Below are 23,078 nucleotides of genomic sequence, written 5' to 3' on the forward strand. Positions count from 1 at the left end.
GATGAATTGCGATGTCACGGCCATGCCCTGCTTGTGACATCACGGCCACGCCCCCTCAATGCAAGTTTATGGGAGGGGCGTCATGCCCCCTCCCATAAACTTGCATTGAGGGGGCGTGGTCGTGACATCACGAGCGGGGTGCGGCCGTGACATCACGAACCTACGGCGCTGCACCGGACGCTCTAAACGAACGTAGATGTGTTTTGCCATAGAATGTGATAGGGTGACTCAGCCCCCTTTTCAGTCCTTGAGCATTGGTTACAGCGGGGGCGGGGAGGTGGGTGTGCGCGTGTCACGTGACCTATATATATATTCATCCCCAAACACCACTCACTGCAGTGCAACTTCAGCTACCACAGCAAGAGGATGTCTCTTGCTGTGATAGCCGAAGCTTCATGGGGGGACAAGATGACAGCGGGAGGATGGAGCATGTCTCCTCACGCTGTCAGCCCTGCGCTCACGGGGGGAATCCGCGCTTGTGGCTGACATTTAACGTGTTCCCCGCCATGAGGACCATGCCCCTGCGGGGGGGAATATCACCGCAGCGGCTAACGTGTAGCTCAGGTCAGGATCTCCCTTTTAGGTGGATTTCCCATTAGCTTTATAAAATGCCTAATTTAAAGGAGTATTCCAGGAAAAAATGTATTTTTAAATATCAACTGGATGCAGAAAGTTAAACAGATTTGTAACTGACTTCTATTAAAAAATCTTAAACCTTGCAATAATTATCAGCTGCTGAAGTTGAGTTGTTCTTTTCTGTCTGGCAACAGTGCTCTCTGCTGACATCTCTGCTTGTCTCGGGAACTGCACAGAGCAGAAGAGGTTTGCTATGGGGATTTGCCTCTACTCTGGACAGTTCCCGAGACGGGTCATCAGAGAGCACTTAGACAGAAAAGAACAACTCAACTTCAGCAGCTCATAAGTACTGAAAGGATTAAGATTTTTAATAAAAGTAATTTACAAATCTGTTAAACTTTCTGGAGCCAATTGAGATTTATATAAAAAATTTTTTTCCTGGATAACCCCTTTTTAAGTAAAAATTGTCAGGAGAATCATTGTAGCTAAAAAGGGATACCCCGGAGCCTCACTGGGGATTGTAGATACCCTGGAGCCTCACTGGGGATTGTAGATACCCTGGAGCCTCACTGGGGATTGTAGATAACCCCAAAGCCTCACTGGGGATTGTAGATACCCTGGAGCCTCACTGGGGATTGTAGATAACCCCGGAGCCTCACTGGGGATTGTAGATACCCCGGAGCCTCACTGGGGATTGTAGATACCCTGGAGCCTCACTGGGGATTGTAGATAACCCCGGAGCCTCACTGGGGATTGTAGATACCCCGGAGCCTCACTGGGGATTGTAGATACCCTGGAGCCTCACTGGGGATTGTAGAGAACCCCGGAGCCTCACTGGGGATTGTAGATGACCCCGGAGCCTCACTGGGGATTGTAGAGAACCCCGGAGCCTCACTGGGGATTGTAGAGAACCCCGGAGCCTCACTGGGGATTGTAGAGAACCCCGGAGCCTCACTGGGGATTGTAGAGAACCCCGGAGCCTCACTGGGGATTGTAGATGACCCCGGAGCCTCACTGGGGATTGTAGATAACCCCGGAGCCTCACTGGGGATTGTAGATAACCCCGGAGCCTCACTAGGGATTGTAGATGACCCCGGAGCCTCACTGGGGATTGTAGAGAACCCCGGAGCCTCACTGGGGATTGTAGAGAACCCTGGAGCCTCACTGGGGATTGTAGATAACCCCGGAGCCTCACTGGGGATTGTAGATAACCCCGGAGCCTCACTGGGGATTGTAGATAACCCCGGAGCCTCATTGGGGATTGTAGATAACCCCGGAGCCTCACTGGGGATTGTAGAAAACCCCGGAGCCTCACTGGGGATTGTAGATAACCCCGGAGCCTCACTGGGGATTGTAGATAACCCCGGAGCCTCACTGGGGATTGTAGATAACCCCGGAGCCTCACTGGGGATTGTAGAGAACCCCGGAGCCTCACTGGGGATTGTAGAGAACCCCGGAGCCTCACTGGGGATTGTAGAGAACCCCGGAGCCTCACTGGGGATTGTAGAGAACCCCGGAGCCTCATTGGGGATTGTAGAGAACCCCGGAGCCTCATTGGGGATTGTAGAGAACCCCGGAGCCTCACTGGGGATTGTAGAGAACCCCGGAGCCTCACTGGGGATTGTAGAGAACCCCGGAGCCTCATTGGGGATTGTAGATAACCCCGGAGCCTCATTGGGGATTGTAGAGAACCCCGGAGCCTCATTGGGGATTGTAGAGAACCCCGGAGCCTCACTGGGGATTGTAGAGAACCCCGGAGCCTCATTGGGGATTGTAGATAACCCCGGAGCCTCACTGGGGATTGTAGATAACCCCGGAGCCTCACTGGGGATTGTAGATGACCCCGGAGCCTCACTGGGGATTGTAGATACCCCGGAGCCTCACTGGGGATTGTAGATACCCCGGAGCCTCACTGGGGATTGTAGAGAACCCCGGAGCCTCATTGGGGATTGTAGATAACCCCGGAGCCTCATTGGGGATTGTAGATAACCCCGGAGCCTCACTGGGGATTGTAGATAACCCCGGAGCCTCACTGGGGATTGTAGATGACCCCGGAGCCTCACTGGGGATTGTAGATACCCCGGAGCCTCACTGGGGATGTTGGCTAGACAGCTGATTTGATATACTCAAGTTACTTCATATGCAGCCTGCAGGTGGCGCTACGTATACCCATCAGTGGCGTGAATATGAACTGCCCCCGTTTACATTGCCAATATTTAGACTCCAGTAAAGCGGCAGGTTGTGCCCCCATCTCCTGTGCCTGCTGCTTACCTGGCCTTCTCTCCTTTCTATCTAGTTTATCTTTGGAGTCGGCCTGGTGATTCTGGTTATCAGCACTTACGCCACATTGACCGTCCCTGAGGAGCCGGCCGTACAAAACAAAGCAGATCTTCAGGAGAGAGAAGGGTTTAAAGATGCCGAGCTGGAACCGAACATTCCCAAAATATCAGGTCAGGTTTGTGTGTTATGGTCATTCAAATGAATTGTTGATAATCTAATACAGTGTTTCCCAACCAGGGTGCCTCCAGCTGTTGCAAAACTACAACTCCCAGCATGCCTGGACAGGGTGCCTCCCAACCAGGGGGCCTCCAGCTGTTGCAAAACAGCAACTCCCAGCATGCCCCCCCCCCAATCTCTGGGACCCCATATTACTAAGGGGTTATCCAGCTGTTAAAAACATATCCCTTATTTCCAGAACAGGGCCTGACTCTCCCTGTTGCACGCTCCAGCCCCCACCTTTCGACACCTACTCCTCTCAGCAGTGACGGCTCACTCGACCAATCACCGGCCACAATGATATCCCGCCTCAGTCGGTGATAGGCTGGACAGGCCATCCCTGCCGAGAGGAGTACGTCTCAGAAGGTGCGGGCCGGAGGGTTCATTGGGGAGAGTCAGGCCCTGTTCTATGGATAGTGAAGACGTTTTTAATAATTGGATAACCCCTTTCAAACAGCAGATCTTATTCAGAAGCAGACAGTCTGTTATATTAAAGGGGTACTCCACTGGAAAACTTTTATTTTATTTTTATTTTTTTAAATCAACTGGTGCCAGAAAGTTAAACAGATTTGTAAATAACTTCTATTAAAAAAAATCTTAATCCTCCCAGTACTTATCAGCTTCTGATCCTTTCTGTCTGACCACAGTGCTCTCTGCTGACACCTCTGTCACCTGCTGTCCAGAGCAGGAGAGGTTTTCTATGGAGATTTGCTCCTACTCTGGACAGTTCCTAAAATGGACAGAGGTGGCAGCAGAGAGCACTGTGGTCAGACAAGAAAGGAAATTCAAAAAGAAAAGAACTTCCTGTGAAGGATTCAGCAGCTGATAAGTACTGGAAGGATTAAGATTAAGTAATTTACAAATCTGTTTAAATTTCTGGCACCAGTTGATTTAAAAAAAATATATATATATTTTCCAGTGGAGTACCCCTTTAAGGATTGCCTACGCCGTGGTGGTGTAGGCAATCCTTAAAGGAGATATCCAGTGGTGACTCAGTGGTGAGCAACTTATCCCCTATCCTAAGGATAGGGGATAAGTTTGAGATCGCGGGGGGTCCGACCGCTGGGGCCCCCTGCGATCTCTCTGTACGGAGCCCCGACAGCCCGCGGGAAGGGGGCGTGTCGACCTCCGCACGAGGCGGCGGCCGACACGCCCCCTCAATACAACTCTATGGCAGAGCCGAAGCGCTGCCTTCGGCAATCTCCGGCTCTGCCATTGAGATGTATTGAGGGGGCGTGTCGGCCGCAGCTTCGTGCGGTGGTCGACACCCGCTATCTGGGCCGAGAGCCGGGGCCCCGTACAGAGAGATCGCAGGGGGCCCCAGCGGTCGGACCCCCCACGATCTCAAACTTATCCCCTATCCTTAGGATAGGGGATAAGTTTTTCACCAGTGGACTACCCCTTTAAAGGGGTACTCCGCTGGAAAATATATAAAAAATTTATCAACTGGTGCCAGAATGTTATACAGATTTGTAAATTACTTCTATTATTCTTCTTATGTATTGCACTATTCCAGTGGATGGTAGTGAGTAGAGATGAGCGAACTTATAGTAAATTTGATTCGTCACGAACTTCTCGGCTAAGCAGTTGACTTATCCTGCATAAATTGGTTCAGCTTTCCGGTGCTCCGGTGGGCTGGAAAAGGTGGATACAGTTCTAGGAAAGAGTCTCCAGCCACCAGAGCACCTGAAAGCTGAACTAATTTATGCAGGAAAAGTCATCAACTGCCGAGCCGAGAAGTTCGTGACGAATCGAATTTACTGTAAGTTCGCTCATCTCTAGTAGTGAGCAATACAAATGCACAAACAAAAGTGGTGCAAGAGTTGCACCATTTGGAATCACCTAACACATTGTTTCCCAACCAGCTTTAAGCAAAACTACAACTCCCAGCATGCCCAGACAGCCTTTGAATGTCCAGGCATGCTGGGTATTGTAGTTTTGCAAAAGCTGGAGGCAAAATGGTTGGGAAACACTGTTATATATATATATATATATATATATATATATATAATCTCTTACAAGACCCTATTACTGTATATAAGTTTGTCTTGCGCAGTCTGTTTACGTCAGGTTGTCATAGAATCGCCAGGACAAGCGCCGTGGGAATAGGACGGCTATTTCATTGTTTGCGTCCGCAGGTCCTAAAATATTCACAGCTGATCTGTACTGTGGATCTTACCAGATTAGACCCGCAGACGACTTGTAATGGAAGGTCAAGACACAAGGACACTGCATTGATTTGGGAACGTTGGGGAGTCTTCTGGTTGCAGATCATTGTTTATGATCAGGGCTTTCCAGCTGCTTCCTGAAATTGTGCAGAAAATACAGTGAGGAAACCGGGGTCAAAGCTGCTACCTGGATATCCTCAAATAGGAAGAGAACATCAGGGAAAATCACTTGTGTCCTGTTTACTTCCCCCCCTAATTCTGGTAAATCATATATATGTAGACTGATAACACAACAGGCAAAAAAGACTATAATCATCCATTCAAACCTAAAAGGGTTTACTAATATGTCTTGGCAAGGGATATCATTTTCCCAATCTAGACTTCTTTTTCCTTGTTTATGAACTACATCAGTGGTCTCAAACTGTGGCCCTCCAGATGTTGCAAAACTTCAATTCCCAGCATGCCCGGACAGCCAGCGGCTGTCCGGGCATGCTGGGAGTTGAAGTTTTACAACATCTGGGGGGCTACAGTTTGAGACCACTGATCTACATCATTGCTTCTTACTAGAGATGAGCGAACTTACAGTAAATGCGATTCGTCACGAACTTCTCGGCTCGGCAGTTGATGACTTATCCTGCATAAATTAGTTCAGCTTTCAGGTGCTCCCGTGGGCTGGAAAAGGTGGATACAGTCCTAGGAAAGAGTCTCCTAGGACTGTATCCACCTTTTCCAGCCCACGGGAGCACCTGAAAGCTGAACTAATTTATGCAGGAAAAGTCATCAACTGCCGAGCCGAGAAGTTCGTGACGAATCGAATTTACTGTAAGTTCGCTCATCTCTTCTTCACACCACAGCCCTGTTCTCTATATATAGATATGTGTGTGTGTGTGTGTGTGTGTGTGTGTGTATATATATATATATATATATATATATATATATATATATAATGTGTGTGTGTGTGTATAATATTGACCGTGGTTTATTTACACACATACTTTAAGGGGTATTCCAGTAAAAAACTTTAACTTTCTGGAGCCAGTTGATAAAAAATAAATAAAAAATAAACAGATTTGTAAATTACTTCTATTAAAAAAATCTTAATCCTTCCAGTACTTATTAGCTGCTGAATACTACAGAGGAAATTATTTTCTTTTTGGAACACAGAGCTCTCTGCTGACATCACGACCACAATGCTCTCTGCTGACATCTCTGTCCATTTTAGGAACTGCCAGAGCAGGAGAAAATCCCCATAGAAAACATATGCTGCTCTGGACAGTTCCTAAAATGGACAGAGGTGTCAGCAGAGAGCACTGTGGTCATGATGTCAGCAGAGAGCTCTGTGTTTCAAAAAGGAAAGAATTTCCTCTGTAGTATTCAGCAGCTAATAAGTACTGGAAGGATTAAGATTTTTTTCATAGAAGTAATTTACAAATCTGTTTAACTTTCTGGCACCAGTTGATTTAAAAAAAATATATAAAAATTTCACCGGAGTAACCCTTTAAACTGATTTGTAAATTACTTCTATTAAAAAATCTTAATCCTTCTAGTACTTATTAGCTGCTGAATACTACAGAGGAAATTATTTTCTTATTGGAACACAGAGCTCTCTGCTAACATCACGGTATGATGCTACTCTGGACAGTTCCTAAAATGGAAGATGTCAGCAGAGAGCTCTGTGTTCCAAAAAGAAAAGAATTTCCTCTGTAGTATTCAGCAGCTAATGAGTACTGGAAGGATTAAGATTTTTTTAATAGAAGTAATTTACAAATCTGTTTAACGTTCTGGCACCAGTTAATAAAAACAAAAAATAATGATAAAATAAAAAAAATTTCCACCGTAGTACCCCTTTAATGTACATTTTATGTAACTTTCTATTATACTGTATAATGGTTATGCAGTTTTCCAATACATCGTCCAATACAATGAAATATTCGTGAATAGCGAAGTGCCGATATTCGTGGTAAAAATTAGCAATTTGAATATTCGTGCTCAACACTAGCCACTAGGAAGTGAATTAGGCAACACTTTCTGGCATCAGTTGATTTAAAAAAAAATACAAAAATAAAAAGTTTTCCACCGGAGTACCCCTTTAAAGACGGTATTATACTCCAGAGCTGCATTCGCAGTTCTGTTGGTTTGGCAGCTAGTATCTAGTATTGACTTCCCTTTCTTCTGTCTGCAGTTCAGAAACCAATTGTGGAAGAACCAGCAGATGACCGGGACAAACCCAAGCTGCCTCCGAAGCAGGTAGAGGTGGAGCAACCCCAAATTAAAGGACCTATTGATGTTCCACAGAAGGAGGAGGAAAAGAGAAAGCAGCAAGAAGTACAACTTGACCGACCTGATCAAGGTATCCTTATTGCTCATCGTTCATTGCAACGTGTTTCACAGGTATTGGCCGCTTCCTCTGGTCTCATGCCTGAGGAAGCGTCCATTAGCTGCGAAACGTGTTGCATTCTGGGAAATAAACCTGTTTGTCTTCTGACTTGTGGAAGTTCTCTCAGCGCTTAATGGATCCCGTTACTTTTCAGAGGAAATTTTAATCATTAATCTTGTCTGTTTTCCAAAGTTCTAAAGACGGTCAAATAATAATGGCTCCATTGAGTCAGGCCATAATTGACTTTGTATTTATGATTGTTGGGTGTCCAAGCGGTTGGTTCCCCTTTATTGTCCCCAATCCTGTGGATACATATTTACTCTTACATACTGACACTGTAAACTCAGAGTAGGAACTTACCCTACAGATTGGGGTATACCCAGCTGTCAATTTATTCATACGTTTCCAGGAGGAACAATAGAGGAATGGCACAATGCAGAGTTTATTTAATTGGAAAAACAAGTATTCACCAAACAGATAAGACAGGAGAGCTGAATGGGTTAAAATATGTGAATTAATGATTTCTATCTTAGTGTAGAGAGAGATGATCTGTAGATGGAGTTTTCATCCTGTAGGGTTAGATCTCTCTTTCTGCAGAGCTGCCCGAATGATAAATGCAATTCACCAGGCTGATCCTCTAGGACTCAATGTATGATTGACTATTGTTTACTGAGAGAGTAGTGGATGCATGGAACAGCCTTCCTGCAGAAGTGGTCTCTGCAAATACAGTGAAGGAGTTTATGCATGTATGGAATAGGCATAAGACTATCCTTCTTCATATAAGATAGAAATAGGCATAAGGCTATCCTTCTTCATATAAGATAGAAATAGGTATAAGGCTATCCTTCTTCATATAAGATAGAAATAGGTATAAGGCTATCCTTCTTCATATAAGATAGAAATAGGTATAAGGCTATCCTTCTTCATATAAGATAGAAATAGGTATAAGGCTATCCTTCTTCATATAAGATAGAAATAGGCATAAGGCTATCCTTCTTCATATAAGATAGAAATAGGCATAAGGCTATCCTTCTTCATATAAGATAGAAATAGGTATAAGGCTATCCTTCTTCATATAAGATAGAAATAGGTATAAGGCTATCCTTCTTCATATAAGATAGAAATAGGTATAAGGCTATCCTTCTTCATATAAGATAGAAATAGGTATAAGGCTATCCTTCTTCATATAAGATAGAAATAGGTATAAGGCTATCCTTCTTCATATAAGATAGAAATAGGTATAAGGCTATCCTTCTTCATATAAGATAGAAATAGGTATAAGACTATCCTTCATATAAGATAGAAATAGGTATAAGGCTATCCTTCTTCATATAAGATAGAAATAGGCATAAGGCTATCCTTCTTCATATAAGATAGAAATAGGTATAAGGCTATCCTTCTTCATATAAGATAGAAATAGGTATAAGGCTATCCTTCTTCATATAAGATAGAAATAGGTATAAGACTATCCTTCATATAAGATAGAAATAGGCATAAGGCTATCCTTCTTCATATAAGATAGAAATAGGTATAAGGCTATCCTTCTTCATATAAGATAGAAATAGGCATAAGGCTATCCTTCTTCATATAAGATAGAAATAGGTATAAGACTATCCTTCATATAAGATAGAAATAGGTATAAGGCTATCCTTCTTCATATAAGATAGAAATAGGCATAAGGCTATCCTTCTTCATATAAGATAGAAATAGGTATAAGGCTATCCTTCATATAAGATAGGGATAGACATAAGGCTATCCTTCATATGAGATACGGATAGACATAAGGCTGTTCTTCATATAGGATAGAGATAGGCATAAGGCTATCCTTCATATAAGATAGAAATAGGTATAAGGCTATCCTTCATATAGGATAGAGATAGGCATAAGGTTATCCTTCATATAAGATAGAAATAGGTATAAGGCTATCCTTCATATAAGATAGAGATAGGTATAAGGCTATCCTTCATATAAGATAGGGATAGGTATAAGGCTATCCTTCATATAGGATAGGGATAGGCATAAGGCTATCCTTCATATAAGATAGGGATAGGTATAAGGCTATCCTTCATATAGGATAGGGATAGGTATAAGACTATCCTTCATATAAGATAGAGATAGGTATAAGGCTATCCTTCATATAAGATAGAAATAGGTATAAGGCTATCCTTCATATAGGATAGAGATAGGCATAAGGTTATCCTTCATATAAGATAGAAATAGGTATAAGGCTATCCTTCATATAAGATAGAGATAGGTATAAGGCTATCCTTCATACAGGATAGGGATAGGCATAAGGCTATCCTTCATATAAGATAGGGATAGGTATAAGGCTATCCTTCATATAGGATAGGGATAGGTATAAGACTATCCTTCATATAGGATAGGGATAGGCATAAGGCTATCCTTCATATAAGATAGGGATAGGCATAAGGCTATCCTTCATATAAGATAGGGATAGGTATAAGACTATCCTTCATATAGGATGGGGCCAGGGACTATTCATAGTATTTAGAATACTGGGCAGACTAGGTGGCCAAATGGTTCCTATCTGCCCACACATTCTACGTTTCTATACTTGGTAATCATTGGTGCCGCCCTGATCCTTTCTGTTTCCCCCTCCCAGCAGGCATCGCAGTCCCAGTTGGTGAAGCTCACAGACATGAACCTCCTGTCCCACGAGATGAAGTCCATGTAGATGAACAGAAGGACCAGGAGGAGTCTGAGGAGAAGAACCTGCCCGATACTGGGGTTGGTGCCGCTCAAAAGGATGAACAACAAGAGAAAGAAGTTAAACCTGAACAAAAAGAGAAACTTCCAGCAGAAAAGGAGGAGAAAGACCCGGCCCCTCAGCAGCCACCACAACAGGAAGCCTTACCCAAGATGGAGCCGGAGAGGGTCCCAGGAAAGGACGTCCAGGATGTCCAACCAGCGGAAAAAGATCAGCAACCAGGAATTATAGTCGATGCTGTCAATGATCTGAAGAACATAGGAATCGTAGCTGGAGAGCCACCTAAAATTGATCTTGCTTTGGCCGAAAAAGTCCTTGAAAAGCAGCTTAGAGAAGGTAAGGAGGAGGAACAGCGACATGTAAGGGATTGGTCCAAGCCAACCAGACCAGATAATCACTATCACCAGTCCCTGCTAGGACCCCACTTGGACAACCAGGAGCCTTGTGAAGGCCTTATATCCGGCCATGTTTATGCTCCTGGGTGTAATAGAGGATTGACCATGTACCACAACACTGCAATGCCTAGTCACGTCCTCTAGGGGGAATGTGTCATCAGGAAATTATACATTGTTTAACCCCTTAAGGACTCAGGGTTTTTCCACTTTCGTTTTTTCCTCCTTACCTTTTAAAAATCATAACCCTTTCAATTTTCCACCTAAAAATCCATATTATGGCTTATTTTTTGCGTCGCCAATTCTACTTTGCAGTGACATTAGTCATTTTACCCAAAAATGCACGGCGAAACGGAAAAAAAAATCATTGTGCGACAAAATCGAAAAAAAAACGCCATTTTGTAACTTTTGGGGGCTTTCGTTTCTACGCAGTGCATATTTCGGTAAAAATTACACCTTATCATTATTCTGTAGGTCCATACGGTTAAAATGATACCCTACTTATATAGGTTTGATTTTGTCGGACTTCTGGAAAAAATCATAACTACATGCAGGAAAATTTATACGTTTAAAAATGTCATCTTCTGACCCCTATAACTTTTTTATTTTTCCACGTACAGGGCGGTATGAGGACTCATTTTTTGCGCCGTGATCTGAAGTTTTTATCGGTATGATTTTTGTTTTGATCGGACTTTTTGATCACTTTTTATTCATTTTTTAATGATATAAAAAGTGACCAAAATACGCTTTTTTGGACTTTGGAATTTTTTTGCGCGTACGCCATTGACCGTACGGCTTAATTAATGATATATTTTTATAGTTCGGACATTTACGCACGCGGCGATACCACATATGTTTATTTTTTATTTTTTTTACACTGTTTTATTTTTTTTATGGGAAAAGGGGGGTGATTCAAACTTTTATTAGGGAAGGGGTTAAATGACCTTTATTAACACTTTTTTTTTACATTTTTTTTGCAGTGTTATAGGTCCCATAGGGACCTATAACACTGCACACACTGATCTCTAATGCTGATCACTGGCGTGCATTAACACGCCTGTGATCAGCATTATCGGCGCTTGACTGCTCCTGCCTGGATCTCAGGCACGGAGCAGTCATTCGTCGATCGGACACCGGGGAGGCAGGTAAGAGCCCTCCCGGTGTCCGATCAGCTGTTCGGGACGCCGCGATTTCACCGCGGCGGTCCCGAACAGCCCGACTGAGCAGCCGGGTCACTTTCACTTTCACTTTAGAAGCGGCGGTCAGCTTTGACCGCCGCTTCTAAAGGGTTAATACCGCACATCGCCGCGATCGGCGATGTGTGGTATTAGCCGCGGGTCCCGGCCGTTGATTAACGCCGGGACCCACGCGATATGATGCGGGATCGCGGCGCGATCCCGCTTCATATCGCGGGAGCCGGCGCAGGACGTAAATATACGTCCTGCGTCGTTAAGGGGTTAAATCAAATTATTATGTTAAAGGGGTACTCCGGCGCTTAGACATCTTATCTCCTATCCAAAGCCGCACCCTGTTTAAAATCAGTCCCCGGAGCGTGTTCACTCCGGGTCTGATTACTGACGATCACGGGGCCCCCCTCAATGCGAACCTATGGGAGAGGGCGTGACCGCTCCAGATGTGTAAGCGCCGGAGTACCCCTTTAAATCATATTTTTAAGCAATTTGGTTTTTTTCCTACTTCTTCATATCTATTTTATTATATAATCCAGAAATCTTGCAGCGTTTATTCTGACCTCTAAGACTATACCATGACTTCTCATCTGTCTGTGATAAGGAAGAAGCTGCTGGAAAGTGATGTCTACATCACGACAGTAAAACACAATAGACACAGCTCACAGCTCAGCCTCCCCTTCCCTGTGGAATGACCTTTGCAAAGGTCACAAAGGATGCCCAGTATGGTTTCCCAGTCGTGTGATTAAGGGCAGCTCCTGTCTATTGTTGCCTAAGTCCATGGGTCTTGCTGTAAAGCCTATCTCTAATTGTTTAAAAAAAATAATAATAATAATACACTAAAAATAAAATACAATAAATTACAGTCAGAAAAAAAATAGAACCAGAGTAGAAAAAAAAATAAGAAATAAAAACCTTTTAAAGAAATGGTTTTTATTTTGTGAGAAAAAAAATCCCATTATTTAAAAAAACCTAAAATAAAATCTCACTAATTAAAAAAAAAATTTTTTTTTACATAATTGCTACACGCGTACTATTTCAAATATAATATTATTTACCCTGGACTGTAAATGCCATAAATAGGGGGGGGGGGGGGGGGGGCTAACACACTCATTACCAGAATTTCATTTATTTATTTTTTTGGACACATTACATACGGGGGGGGGGGGGGGGGGGGGATGTAATGTGCCCAAAAAAAAAAGAAAGAAAGAAATGAAATTCTGGCAACCCACCCCCCCACAAAAAAAATTTTTTGATTAAAAAATCGAATTTACCCCCAAATGATGGCAACAAAGACGACAAGGAATTGCTATGAATAATAAGCTAAACACAAGAACAAGGGGACACAATCTGGGGGAAGATCAAAAGCTAAGTCAGGAATTATTATGTCTATTACAGTGTTTCCCAACCAAGGTGCCTCCAGCTGTTGTAAAACTATAACTCCCAGCATGCCCGGACAGCCGTTGGCTGTCCGGGCACGCTGGGAGTTGTAGCTTTGCAACAGCTGGAGGCACCTTGGTTGGGAAACACTGATCTATCTTAAAGGGGTATTCCAGGCCAAAACTTTTTTTTATATATCAACTGGCTCCGGAAAGTTAAACAGATTTGTAAATTACTTCTATTAAAAAATCTTAATCCTTCCAATAGTTATTAGCTTCTGAAGTTGAGTTGCTGTTTTCTGTCTAACTGCTCTCTGATGACTCACGTCCCCATAGGAACTGCACAGCTCCCGGGATATTCTCCCATCATGCACAGCTCCCGGGACGTGACATAATCATTGAGCAGTTAGACAGAAAACTTCAGAAGCTAATAACTATTGGAAGGATTAAGATTTTTTTAATAGAAGTAATTTACAAATCTGTTTAACTTTCCGGAGCCAGTTGATATATAAAAAAAAGTTTTTGCCTGGAATACCCCTTTAAGTAATTGCTTCAGCTGGGAAGGGTTAAGCTCTGTAACCTTCCATACAAGAGCTATGGAAAGACTATGCAGTACACTCGGTCTTCAGCAGGGGGCGCTCAGTTACAGGACATTAAAGTGCATCTTCAGCGAGCAGTAGGTGACTTTGTATATATGGCTCCCTCGCCGCACATTCAGAGAGCTATAACAAGATTAGATGCGCATAGAAAGAAGCCAACGTCTTCTGAATGTGACCTTTTCACTGCCTTTCCAGATGAGAAGAAAGAGCAAGCACTTGGCGACACAGGACCGGAGCAGCGTGATGTGAGAAATGCCGAGATGAAGGCCGCCGAAAACCAAGAAGGTTGGTGCTTTTCTCTGTGACTACCCCGCCATGAAACATTCGGCCTTGTGAGAAGGTTTCCGCATTGCTGAGCGTGACTCCTGATCACAGTTCAGCTCCGGCCGCGGTGATGTCACTCCAAGCCCAAGTTCATTCTGTTACTCAACGAATTCTACTTTTCTGTCAAATTGTTTAAAATAGACTTTTACCTCCGGGGATCTTGGGTTACAACCAGTATTGTCATAATTACAGCTTTCTATAGCTTTCCTAGCCTCCAGAATGGCATACAGTATATACGTATTTATGGCAGCTGTTGGATTACTATAATACTTCCTTTAAACAGGAAAGTATAATACTGCCCCCATGTACAAGAATATAACTACTATAATACTGCCCCCTATGTACAAGAATATAACTACTATAATACTGCCTCCTATATACAAGAATATAACTACTATAATACTGCTCCTATATACAAGAATATAACTACTATAATACTGCCCCCTATATACAAGAATATAACTACTATAATACTGCTCCTATATACAAGAATATAACTACTATAATACTGCTCCTATATACAAGAATATAACTACTATAATACTGCTCCTATATACAAGAATATAACTACTATAATACTGCCTCTAATATACAAGAATATAACTACTATAATACTGCCCTCTATGTACAAGAATATAACTACTATAATACTGCTCCTATATACAAGAATATAACTACTATAATACTGCTCCTATATACAAGAATATAACTACTATAATGCTCCTATGTACATGAATACAATTAGAATAATACTGCCCCCATGTACAAGAATATAACTACTATAATACTGCCCCCTATGTACAAGAATATAACTACTATAATACTGCCCCCATGTACAAGAATATAACTACTATAATACTGCCCCCTATGTACAAGAATATATCTACTATAATACTGCCCCCATGTACAAGAATATAACTACTATAATACTGCCCCATGTACAAGAATATAACAACTATAATACTGCCCCCTATGTACAAGAATATAACTACTATAATACTGCTCCTATATACAAGAATATAACAACTATAATACTGCTCCTATATACAAGAATATAACTACTATAATACTGCTCCTATATACAAGAATATAACTACTATAATACTGCCTCTAATATACAAGAATATAACTACTATAATACTGCCTCCTATATACAAGAATATAACTACTATAATACTGCTCCTATATACAAGAATATACTATAATACTGCCTCCTATATACAAGAATATAACTACTATAATACTGCCCCCATGTACAAGAATATAACTACTATAATACTGCCCCCATGTACAAGAATATAACTACTATAATACTGCCCCTATGTACAAGAATATAACTACTATAATACTGCTCCTATATACAAGAATATAACTACTATAATACTGCTCCCATATACAAGAATATAACTACTATAATACTGCTCCTATATACAAGAATATAACTACTATAATACTGCTCCTATATACAAGAATATAACTACTATAATACTGCTCCTATGTACAAGAATATAACTACTATAATACTGCTCCTATGTACAAGAATATAACTACTATAATACTGCTCCTATATACAAGAATATAACTACTATAATACTGCTCCTATATACAAGAATATAACTACTATAATACTGCCTCCTATATACAAGAATATAACTACTATAATACTGCCTCCTATATACAACAATATAACTACTATAATACTGCTCCTATATACAAGAATATAACTACTATAATACTGCTCCTATATACAAGAATATAACTACTATAATACTGCCTCCTATATACAAGAATATAACTACTATAATACTGCCTCTAATATACAAGAATATAACTACTATAATACTGTTCCAATATACAAGAATATAACTACTATAATACTGTTCCAATATACAAGAATATAACTACTATAATACTGCTTCTATATACAAGAATATAACTACTATAATACTGCTCCTATATACAAGAATAGAACTTCTGTAATACTGCCTTCTATGTACAAGAATAGAACTACTATAATACTGCTCCTATATACAAGAATATAACTACTATAATACTGCCCCTATATACAAGAATATAACTACTATAATACTGCCTCCTATATACAAGAATATAACTACTATAATACTGCTCCTATATACAAGAATATAACTACTATAATACTGCTCCTATATACAAGAATATAACTACTATAATGCTCCTATGTACATGAATACAATTAGAATAATACTGCCCCCTATGGAGCAGTATATGTATCTGTATTAATTTTAGTGTAGCCTGGAGTTGATGGTAGACTGTGTGCAGCCTGGATTAGGGTTTCCTGACACGTTTTTGTGATGTCTTCTCTCTGTCTCCTTCCTTCATGCTTTCCTGGATCCCTCACAGCTGAGCTTAGGAGACTAGCAGAACGTAAGCACGGATCCACGATGCATGTCTAGTGTAGAACTCTGTGTGCCGTATGATGATAATCTTCTTTTTTTTTTTTTTTTTTTAAGTATTTATTTAGAATTTGCAATTTAATAACCTACAACACCAACATGGTGAAACAACAAAGGAACCATAGTCTCCATAGGTCTCAGAAATCAATATCACAACTAACACAGGGATGTAAAGTAGGATTAAACAGATGCCATCAGCTTATAAAGGCCTGTTCTGAGACCCGGCTGGAGAGAGGCCCAACACAGACAAAAACAGACACTCACACATCGGGAGGGCGCTTCCACAGGCGTCGGGAGGGGTAGGAGAGATGGGACGACGTCCATTTCGCAGCTTTTGCCGCTTCCACAGGCGTCGGGAGGGGGAGAAGAGATTGGACGACGTCCGTTTCGCAGCTTATGCCGCTTCCACAGGTGTCGGGAGGGGGAGAAGAGATTGGACGACGTCCGTTTCGCAGATTATGCCGCTTCCACAGGCGTCTGGAGGGGGAGAAGAGACGGGACGACGTCTGTTTTGCAGCTTACGCCGCTTCCACAGGTGTCGGGAGGGGGAGAAGAGATTGGACGACGTCCGTTTCGCAGCTTACGCCGCTTCCACAGGCGTCGGGAGGGGGAGAAGAGATTGGACGACATCCGTTTTGCAGCTTATGTCGCTTCCACAGGCGTCGGGAGGGGGAGAAGAGATGGGACGTTCGTTTCGCAGCTTACGCCGCTTCCACAGACGTCGGGAGGGGGAGAAGAGATGGGACGACATCCGTTTTGCAGCTTATGTCGCTTCCACAGGCGTCGGGAGGGGGAAAAGAGATGGGACGTTCGTTTCGCAGCTTACGCCGCTTCCACAGACGCCGGGAGGGGGAGAAGAGATGGGACGACATCCGTTTTGCAGCTTATGTCGCTTCCACAGGCGTCTGGAGGGGGAGAAGAGACGGGACGACATCTGTTTTGCAGCTTACGCCGCTTCCACAGGTGTCGGGAGGGGGAGAAGGACGTCTTCCCATCTCTTCTCCCCCTCCCGACGCCTGTATGTACCTCTACCGGGATTAAAGGCTTTTAAACTGCATCCTGAACGAGTGCCGTGAGTTTCTGATACTACTACCTGTAAAGTGAGTTGGTAAGAGCTTCGTAGGAGCCCATAAGCACCAGTCAAGGCTGTAGCAGAATTCAAAAGATCCAGGTCAATCCACTACGCTGCATAAACCAGTTGGGAAGCAAGAAAATAGTTATAGACATCAGGGGCGGCCAGGCCGCTATACTTTTTAGGGGCCTGAAGGAGAGTCTAGGAGGCCTGCCCTGCCAATAGAAGGATCCCAGAGCACCACATAGTGTACTAAAATATTTCTTAGGAGGAATGAGAGGAGCTAAGTGAAACGGATAAAGAAACTAAGGAAGGTAAATCATTTAAAATATATTAATCCTGCCGGCTAGGGACAAGGGGAGCGAGAACCAGGCATTCAACCGTTCCACAGTAGAGCTCAAAAGTGGATCCAAATTGAGGGACATATACTCAGCAAGGGAAGCAGTAACCTCCACCCTAAGATATCTAAAGCGAGTAACCACCTGCAAACCCGCTGGGAGAGCAGAGGGAAGGGGAACCCCAGGACAAAGCGCCATCAGGGAAGACTTAGTCCAGTTGACCCGTAAGCCCGAAACCAAGCCAAACCGGTCAAGTAGGTCAATTAAAGACAGAAGAAAAGCCTCTGCATCCGCCAAATACACTAAAGTATCATTGGCATATAAGGATACTTTTTCAACAATAGAACCTCTAGGAATACCACAAACAGAGGGATCCATATGTATGGCCACCGCTAAAGGCTCTACCGCAAGCGCAAATAGGAAAGGGGACAGCGGACATCCCTGTCTCATCCCACCACCTAGGGGAAAGGGTGCAGATACATCCAGATTAGTGCGAATGCAGGCTCTAGGGTGATCATGTAACAGGTGGACCCAAGCACAAAAACGGGGACCAAACCCAAGGGCTCCCAAAACCTCCCAGAGACAGGGTCATACCACAGAATCAATGGTTTTGTAGACATCCAAACTAACCACAACACCAGAAGGAAATCCGCCCCTACCACTGCAATAATAAGTTGTAGGCGCTCAGTGGCTCTAACTGGCATAAACCCAGTTTGGTCGGGATGAATGACAGAGGTAATGATGCCGTGCAGGCGCGTAGCCAATACTCTAGCTGAAATTTTTATATCCACGTTAAGGTAAGTGCAAAAACGGAAAATGAAGGGGTTAATATAAATAATGGCACATGTTACAGTACCTGCACATCATTGGGAGTGTTGCCCGCTGTGCTAAAATCCAAGTCTATGTCAGATTTACAGACTGGGAAGGGGTGTTCCCCAGCAGGCGTGACATCATCTGAAGCCATACAGGGGAGAACTTCCTCCCTCACTCTGCTACACACAGCCCAGAGCAGTTCAGTGTGAGATGAGATATGATTGGCTAAGGCTGCACACACACCCCTCAACACTCCAGACTGCATTTCCTGATTTTGGACTCAGGCCAGCAGGAGTCCAAAGTCTGTGCAAGAGATGGGGGGTTAATGTGCTCTGGACAAGTAGGGAGACACCTAGTGGCAGCTTTTTTAAACACAAATAAAACATAGAAAACTTCATTTTTTTTTTAAAGCAAAGTGCATTAGAAAGATTCTTTATTTACCATAAGGAGTGCAATAGCAAAAATTTGTTTTAACAAGAGTGCCCATTTAATGTCACCTGTAACGAGTGGCTTTACTTAAAAGATAAGCAGTGCCGGCTTGTGTGGCAGCTCTCTATCCCACTCTCTAATTGCAAAACTGCAACTCCGAGCATGCCCGGACAGCCTTCGGCTGTCCGGGCATGCTGGGAGTTGTAGTTTTGCAACAGCTGGAGGCACCCTGGTTGGGAAAAACTGTTTTAATGGCAGTATGCCTTCTGGAAGGAATCTGGAGTCTTGTGATCTGAAGGTGGAATCCTGTAACATCTTGATTTATCACAATAGACAGATATTTGGCTGCGTGTATCGGGCTGCATTCAATTCCTGGATGTTCTGTGCTTTTTGTCTTGCAGAAGCTGGCAAGGCCGAGATGTTGGACCACGCCATCCTGTTACAAGTCATCAAGGAGCAGCAGGTGCAGCAGAAGCGCTTGCTGGACCAGCAGGAGAAGCTTCTGGAAGTGATCAAAGAGCAGCACATGGAGATTCACCAGGATCAGCAAGGTGAGACCTGTCTGAGGGTGAGACTGTCACTGCCAGATCTGTCTATTATACCATTACTTGTCCCTTTTCAGTATGTTTGGCAAAAGAGGCAATGCTTAAAGGGGTACTGGTGCCAGAAAGTTATACAGATTTGTACATTTCTTCTATTAAAAAATCTTAATCCTTCCTTTTTGAATTTCTTTCCAGTCTGACCACACTGCTCTCTGCTGACACCTCTGTCCATGTCAGGAACTGTCCAGATGTGAATCATATGCCCATAGCAAACCTCAGTTCCTGACAGCAGAGAGCACTGTGTTCAGACAGAAAAGAACTACACAACTTTCTCTGGAGCATACAGCAGCTGATAAATACATGAAGGATTAAGATTTTTTTTAATAGAAGTAATTTACAAATCGGTTTAACTTTCTGGCACCAGTTAATTAAAAAAAAATAGTTTTCCACTGGAGTACCGCTTTAAAGCAGTGTTGCCCATCAAAGGTGCAAAACTACAACTCCCAGCATGCCCAGAGAGCAGACCGCTGTCCAGGCATGCTGGGAGTTGTAACCTTGCAACAGCCGGAGGCACCCTGGTTGGGAGACACTGCTCTATGACAGTGGTCTCCAAATTGTGGACTTTTAAATGCTGCAAAACTACAATTCCCAGCATGCCTGGACAGCTAAAGGCTGCCTGGGAATCCTGGGAGTTTTGGTTTTGCAACAGCTGGAGGCACCCTGGTTGGGACGGTATGGGCAGTATGAGACGTCTCCCCCTGATGCTATGACATGACCAAAAATAAGCCAATACTCCTTTGGAGTTCCCCCTATTACTCTTCCTAGAAATGTATAAATTGAATAAGGGAATGGTATCACCCATTTCTCAGTCTTTAAGCCAAAGGCTGTCTGGGCATGCTGGGAGTTGTAGTTTTGCAACTGCTGGAAACACTCTGTTTGGAAAACACTTCTGTAAGACTCGCTTGTGGTCTTCAAGTAGAAACAGTCCCGCCCCCATAGACCTGTATGCCTCATTAACGCTTGCTTGTCCATAGGCCCACAAACACAGGACCTGACCCTCCAACACAGATGACCAGGCAGGTTGAAAGGGCACCAAATTTTTTTTTAAATGATATTTCCATGGTTTAAGATAATAGATGGTAAATCTTCTCCTGTGCTGAAGCAGCTGTCTTGACAGTGTTTTGACACTTGGGGCAGCGCAGCAGCACAGCCATCAGTACAGAAGAATTGGGGTGAATAAAATGTCCTATTTATTTATTTATTTTTACTAACCACTGCAACTTAATATTGTCCTAGGTGACAAACCAGAAGGACGCGCTGTGGAGCATCCCAAGAGTAAGGAAGACTCGAAGGTTGGAGAAGTCGACAAAGACCTGGTCATAAAGAAGGATCCGGCTGTAGACTTACAACAAGAAGGACTAAAAAAGGAGGCAGATGAAGTTGCCGTTCCAGCACCTGACAAAAAGCCAGCAGCGGAGAACACAGAGCTGGAGAACGTGGTGAAGATTCAAAAGCCGGAGGTGAAAAAGAGTGAGGATAATCCAGTCCTTCAGAAAGTGGAGCCTCAGAATAACGAGGCCCCCGACCTCAGACAGGTAGGTGTACCAGCAGAGAAGCAGTCTGTGGAAAGGTTCAATGTACAGAAACCTGCACAGCAAGAGAAGGAAGTGATCCAAGACCAGATTCATCCTAAAGGTGAAGACGTTGAGGTAGTAAAAGCAAAGGAGAACAATGTGGTGCTGGACTCTCCAGACAGGAAGATCAAGACAAAGGAAGAGCAACATACTATTATTAAAAACCTAAAACCAGGACATGAGTCCTTAGAGAAGCAGAATGCTGGACAGGTTCCCAAGGGACAACTTCAGGATGGAGCAGTGGTCAAAGTTCAGCATTCAAATCGGGACCTACAGCATCAAGACCAAGATCTCAACCTAGTGAAAAAACAGGCAGAACCCAGAGACTCCATACACCTCGCTGGAGGGAGTAAAGTAGAGGCTGGAGGGAGTAAAGTAGAGGCTGGAGGGAGTAAAGTAGAGGCTGGGCAGAGTAAAGTAGAGGCTGGGCAGAGTAAAGTAGAGGCTGGGCAGAGTAAAGTAGAGGCTGGGCTTGAGAGTAATGTAGATGGTGCCGTGCCGGACAATGACCAGGGAAAGCCCAACAGGGACCTGAAACTTCAAGATGAACTGGACCTTAGAAGAAAGAAGAGGGACCTCGGGAATGAATACATGGACGAAGATGGAGCTCATATTATTAGTTTTAACCATGCGCCCAACCCGAGAGTTAATGACCTACACGCCGCCCTAGAGACTCATCTCAACGCCGAGGCCGGACTGCAGGTGGTGTACAGCCGGCAGATCAAGCAGATCAAAGAACAAGAGGAAAGATGATGATAATGGAAGGTGGTGCCACGGTATGTGAGCGGAGGACTTAACAGGCGTTTAATGGACCTAACGGGACTCTGTTTTGGCTCATCGGCCTCTCCTAGTGATATAGGTGATCGGGACGGAATGAAGAACTAATATGCTGCAAACTCTACCGGTACTGTATTTCTCAGGAATTGTTACTCCCCAGGTCAGATCGTGAGAAAAGCACAAGATTGGTGCTGCAGTCCAATGTCCGCCCTTCTTACCGTTCTCACATTATCTTCTGGAGGTGTCTCGACTTGGACATTTAATCACTTGTAGAATGAGTTGTGCTCTGTACGACAAGGAGGTGATCACTTCCTAACCCTTGTGCCTTTTATCTAAAGACAGCGTTTCCCAAGCAGGGTGCCTACAGCTGTTGCAAAACTACAACTCCCAGCATGCCCGGACAGCCGTTGGCGCTGTCTTTATGTTATCCTGTGATGTGCTTGAACGTTTCTCCTCCCAATTCCATATTAAACATAGCCACGTGATGTCTGACCCTTAAAGGGGTATTCCAGGCCAAAACTTTTTTTTATATATCAACTGGCTCCGGAAAGTTAAACAGATTTGTAAATTACTTTGATTAAAAAATCTTAATCCTTCCAATAGTTATTAGCTTCTGAAGTTGAGTTGTTGTTTTCTGTCTAACTGCTCTCTGATGACTCGCGTCCCGGGAGCTGTGCAGTTCCTATGGGGATATTTTCCCATCATGCACAGCTCCCGGGACGTGACATCATTATTGAGCAGTTAGACAGAAAACTTCAGAAGCTAATAACTATTGGAAGGATTAAGATTTTTTAATGGAAGCAATTTACAAA

At 43.3% G+C, this 23,078-nt stretch overlaps 1 protein-coding gene across 6 annotated transcripts in view; it reads left to right on the top strand.

Annotated features, from left to right (window-relative positions):
* Positions 1 to 22,821, top strand: part of SLC38A10 (solute carrier family 38 member 10) — an 80,466-nt gene extending 57,645 nt beyond the window's left edge. For 3 of the 6 annotated variants that reach the window (XM_056549721.1, XM_056549722.1, XM_056549720.1), the window contains 7 exons: positions 2,873 to 3,026; positions 7,423 to 7,590; positions 10,241 to 10,681; positions 14,098 to 14,187; positions 16,609 to 16,632; positions 19,715 to 19,864; positions 21,152 to 22,821. In XM_056549721.1, the coding sequence (XP_056405696.1) occupies positions 2,873 to 3,026; positions 7,423 to 7,590; positions 10,241 to 10,681; positions 14,098 to 14,187; positions 16,609 to 16,632; positions 19,715 to 19,864; positions 21,152 to 22,242 (2,118 nt within the window). In that variant the 3' untranslated portion in view covers positions 22,243 to 22,821. The remainder of the gene's footprint in view (positions 1 to 2,872; positions 3,027 to 7,422; positions 7,591 to 10,240; positions 10,682 to 14,097; positions 14,188 to 16,608; positions 16,633 to 19,714; positions 19,865 to 21,151) is intronic. The other 3 variants (XM_056549723.1, XM_056549724.1, XM_056549725.1) reach the window with 3 other exon arrangements.
* The last annotated feature ends 257 nt before the right edge of the window (positions 22,822 to 23,078 follow it).

Source organism: Hyla sarda, chromosome 13, assembly GCF_029499605.1.
Source record: "Hyla sarda isolate aHylSar1 chromosome 13, aHylSar1.hap1, whole genome shotgun sequence".
Classification (NCBI taxonomy): Eukaryota; Metazoa; Chordata; class Amphibia; order Anura; family Hylidae; genus Hyla; species Hyla sarda.